Source organism: Austrofundulus limnaeus, unplaced genomic scaffold, assembly GCF_001266775.1.
Source record: "Austrofundulus limnaeus strain Quisiro unplaced genomic scaffold, Austrofundulus_limnaeus-1.0 Scaffold316, whole genome shotgun sequence".
Lineage (NCBI taxonomy): Eukaryota > Metazoa > Chordata > Actinopteri > Cyprinodontiformes > Rivulidae > Austrofundulus > Austrofundulus limnaeus.
Genome location: NW_013952718.1, coordinates 461897 through 466288, shown reverse-complemented (window position 1 = coordinate 466288; position 4392 = coordinate 461897). Strand labels below are relative to the sequence as shown.

At 44.0% G+C, this 4392-nt stretch overlaps 1 protein-coding gene across 3 annotated transcripts in view; it reads left to right on the top strand.

The window, feature by feature from the left end:
• trmt1 (tRNA methyltransferase 1) overlaps positions 1-4392 on the top strand; it is a 17860-nt gene that overhangs the window by 3383 nt on the left and 10085 nt on the right. For all 3 annotated transcript variants that reach the window (XM_014022046.1, XM_014022047.1, XM_014022045.1), the window contains exons 2-5: positions 360-690; positions 881-1070; positions 2930-3117; positions 3335-3450. In XM_014022046.1, coding sequence (XP_013877500.1) covers positions 371-690; positions 881-1070; positions 2930-3117; positions 3335-3450 — 814 coding nt within the window. In that variant the 5' untranslated portion in view covers positions 360-370. The remainder of the gene's footprint in view (positions 1-359; positions 691-880; positions 1071-2929; positions 3118-3334; positions 3451-4392) is intronic.

Below are 4392 nucleotides of genomic sequence, written 5' to 3'. Positions count from 1 at the left end.
TCACATTTAAAATGTAATGTGAACATTCACATTTAAAATGTAATGTGAACGTTCACACAAAAAGATCGGATTTTTTCAAAAAATCGGAACTGAGCATTAAGACCTGCAGTGTGAATGTAGCCTAAGACTAAAAGGAGCAAAATGCTAGATGGAAGCTAAAATTAGCAAGAAACTATAAAACTTAACACTAATTCTTGTTTTTTTCTCCCTTTTCAATTGTAGGTTTGATATATTTGTCTGGTAAATGTTCAGTTGTTGCATTTTTTTGTGCACAACAAATGTTTATATTACATAAACAATCACATGAAAAAAAACAATATGTAAATGTGCACAATGTTTTTTATTTTGTTTTTCTGCAGATTTAACATTCATGTTCCTGCAAAAAACTCGACTACCCGCCCTTATCGCCTCCTGTCCCCTGCTTCCCTCCGGTTTTTCTTTGACCCGAAAGACATTTTGGTTGAGCGTTGCTGCTGCTCGCAGGAGGCTGAGCTCTATGGATCCCGAAGAACCTGCTGAAGCTTCAGCCTCAAGAACGGGCCCTGATGCGACGGGCTGCGCAGAGAAAAGCCCTGCCGTGGACCTGCTACCTGGAGAGACTGTAGTCAGGGAGGGGAAGGCCGCCATTCTGTTTCCTAATGCCAATGAAGTGTTTTACAACCCAGTCCAGGAGTTTAACCGAGATGTAACGTAGGTGAACTGGAACATTATCTGCCATTTTATAACTTCTTCATTTTAACAGGCTAAAATAGTCAGCTGTGAATCAAACCCACTTTTTTTTTTACGATGTTGAGTTATTGCAGTTATTGCAAAGTGGCAAACAATGCGATTTGGACCAGCCCTAGTAGCAGTCGTGATAAAAATATTTCTTTCTTTCCAGGTGTGCTGTAGTCACCGAGTTTGCCAGAGATCTGCTGGCTCAGCGCGGAGTGAAGCTGGTGGTGCCTGGAGAAAAAGAAAAGGTGGTGGTCTCTCTGTCGGAGGAGATGAACGAGGACGATGTGCAGACCGAGGAGAATAACGGAGCGCAGGAACCCACACTTACTGCGATGGCGGGGGAGAAGTGCGAGGTGTGTACAAGCCAAGGAACTGAAAACAGTAAAATGTAAATGTAGTTCAAAGGTGTCAGAAGATAACTTTCACTGCTGTGGCTTGGATTAAACAGAACCGGTGGTCCRATGAATACTGGGATTATTTAGTTTAAAGGAGAGATGCACAGAGTGGTTTGATTTTCACTTCTTATTCCCAAGATACCCACTGTAGTTCAAGTGTGAAGCTCTTTTAATGAAGGCTTCCATCAAATTGCTGATTTTAATCATGAACCAGGTTGTTTCACACTTTGGTGGCTCCAGGAGGTAAAGAGTGMGGGCACTGAGTTAGTACACGAGCCTTCTATAGGATAATTACTGCATGGGTGATTATCTTTCAGCTGGCAACAAGTTATTTAACCCCAACTGGTGCAATGAGTTGCCTCTCATTTCTTAAACAACCATGTGGAAGGACACATCCCACTGTTGTGGAAAAGATGTCAGACTGTTTGAGAAGTGTCAAATCATTGGCTTCGAGATTGCAGAACTGTCCCACGCATTATTAAAAACTGGAAGGATAGTTGGGACCCATCGTCTTTGAAGAAGCAATGTGTCCGGAATAAAATCCTGAATGATCGGTGATCACTAGCCTGGTAAAAACCAGACCCTTATCCTTCGCAAAGTCTGGACTCTTGGCTGTAGAGAAGTGATTCTTGCTGGAGGCGTGGCCTCTGTTGAAGTTTAAAATGATTGGATCTGTTGGCCGCAACATATGTGTGCCAGCTCCACTGTGAAGGTAAGAAGAACATTTCCAAAGGATTGAGACTGAACAGCTGTGTAGCCTTAAGAAAACCACTAACCAGTGAGGCAAACCAGACAAAAAGGCTTCCTATTGCTAGGGAACATAAAGATTGGACTCTGGAGCAATGGAAGATGTGGTCTGCTGAGTCCAGATGTAGCCTGGTCCAGAGTGATGGGWGCATCAGAAGAGAGGCAGCTGAAGTGATGCAGACATCATACTGTAGAAGCCTGTGGGGCAGTGCTGTGATGTGGGGCAGCTGCAGTTGGTCAGGTTTGGTTCAGCAACAGTCTGTGCTCAAAGAATGAGGTCAGCTGACCTGAATATACTGAATGACCAGGTTCTTCCATCAATGACTGTTTCTTCCCTGATGGCACGGCCATCAAGATGACAGTACCAGGATTCATGGGGCTGGAACTGTGGAAGAGKGGTTCAGGGAGCATGAGACATCATTTTCACACATGGATTGGCTCCACTGAGAATCTTTAGGATGTGCTGGAGAAGATCAGACTCTACCATCATCACTGCAAGATCTTGGTGAAAAAAAATTGGTGTCATTGTTAGTGAATTTTATTTTATTTTTCTGGTTTGTAGTTTGAGTTATTTTATGTTGCAGGAAAAAAAGCTTTTGATGAAGGCAGCTTTAAACCACAACGTTTAGAATATTTTCTGATGCATTCTGTTACAGTGGCATAACTTGGCTGATTTTTCTGCAGAGGTTGGTGTCCTGACCCTCGAGGGCCACTATCCTGCAGATTTTACTTGTTTCGCTGCTCCAACACACCTGATTCAGTGACTGAATTACCTCTACATGGTCTGCAGAGGCCTGTTAATCACTCGTGCATTCAAACCAGGTGTGATGGARTGGAGAAACCTTTACAACATGCAGGAGAGAGGCCCTCGAGGACCAGGATTGGATGCTTGTGTTTATAAATATTTTGACTTGTATGTATGTTGTATTTCTTTTTAAAAGCTTGTAACGATTTCAAATAAAATTTTTGCGATCCACTTCGAGCAGCACACTGACGGAGCTACTGCAGAGCTGGAACAGTGAAACTTGTTGGTTAATCCCGATTGTTTCTTCGTGCTGATTTGGTTTCAGCAAGGTATCCGTGTCCTGGAGGCTCTGGCGGCTTCTGGTCTGCGCTCGGTGCGTTTTGCTCTCGAGGTCCCTGGCCTGCAGAGCGTCACCGCCAACGATTTCTCCCACAAAGCAGCAGCTCTGATTGCAAGAAACGCTCAGTACAACAGAGTCAGCCACCTGGTCCAGGCCAGCTGCAAGGACGCCAGGTAGGACCGAACAACGTTCTTCAGATCTATTTTTTTGTCTATTCCAGTTCACTTTACTTGTCTTCATGCGTCTTCTCCTATGTCCTCTTCAGTCAATCCTTTCATTTAGGTCCCTATTCAWCCCGCTTCAAATCTCTGCTGGGGTCACTCATTTCTCTTCAGCAGTTGAAGAAATGTGTTCATTATTCACATTGTTTCATCTCTTTTTGGCACCCAGCATGCTGATGTATGAGATGCGAGGGAAGAATGAGCGCTATGATGTCATCGACGTGGATCCCTACGGCAGCCCCGCATCTTTCCTGGATGCTGCTGTGCAGGCTGTCAGCGAGGGAGGTGGGCGCTTCAGTCTGACGATCATTTCACTCAGGCTTCATGCCAGGAGTCTGAAAAGCTGTAAATTGAACTGGAATGTTAGTCACAACATAAGTATAGTTAGAGGACGTAAAGAATACAGTACAATTTGTCGTGCAGGATTAAGTAACATGATTCACAGCACGATAATGATCTATTTGTATGTGTCACAACATGGGTTTCTTCCTGCTGGAGTTTCCACTCCGATACCTGCCGTTTGGCCACAAATCACTCACAGAGCATCACACTCCTCAGCAGACTTATCCCTCTGTGCACATTTTTTTCTCTCTCCATCCATAATGGTACGTTCACACCGAACGCGTTTTGAGTAGCAGGAGCGGCCGATTTACATGCAAAGTCTATGAGGACGCACCTCTTGGGGTCGTGCGTCGTGTCACGTACGTTTTGGGCGGCGCGGAAGCCGCCGCCAGAGTTCAAATATCTGAACTTCTCGCCGCTCGACACGTCTCCCACTGAAAACCGAAACACACGGACTGGAGATCTTTACCTGAAATCGACCGTGTGCAGTTGGATTTTCTGGCAGGATATATCAGCTTAAAATTAAAAATTAACAAATATCAAGACATCCTGATGCATCTCAGTAATCCAGGTAAAAAATCAAAAGAAAAAAATTGTGGTGGTCTTCTGGACGGGTTCTTCTGATGTGAGGATGTGATGTGATGTGAGTATCAGTCACACGGAGGCWGGGCTTAAAAGCCTGAATTTTGCCTGAAACTCTCAGACTGAAGAAGTCTCTTGGAGAAGAGACGAAACGTTTCATTAGAGAAGAACCCGTCCAGAAGACCTACACAATTTTTTTCTTTTAAAATATCAAGACAACATCCAACTCTTTATATTGTAACATCAGATGTTTAACTTATTTCTTTAAGGTGAAAACTGTTGAAAACAACAAGACTGTTTTGT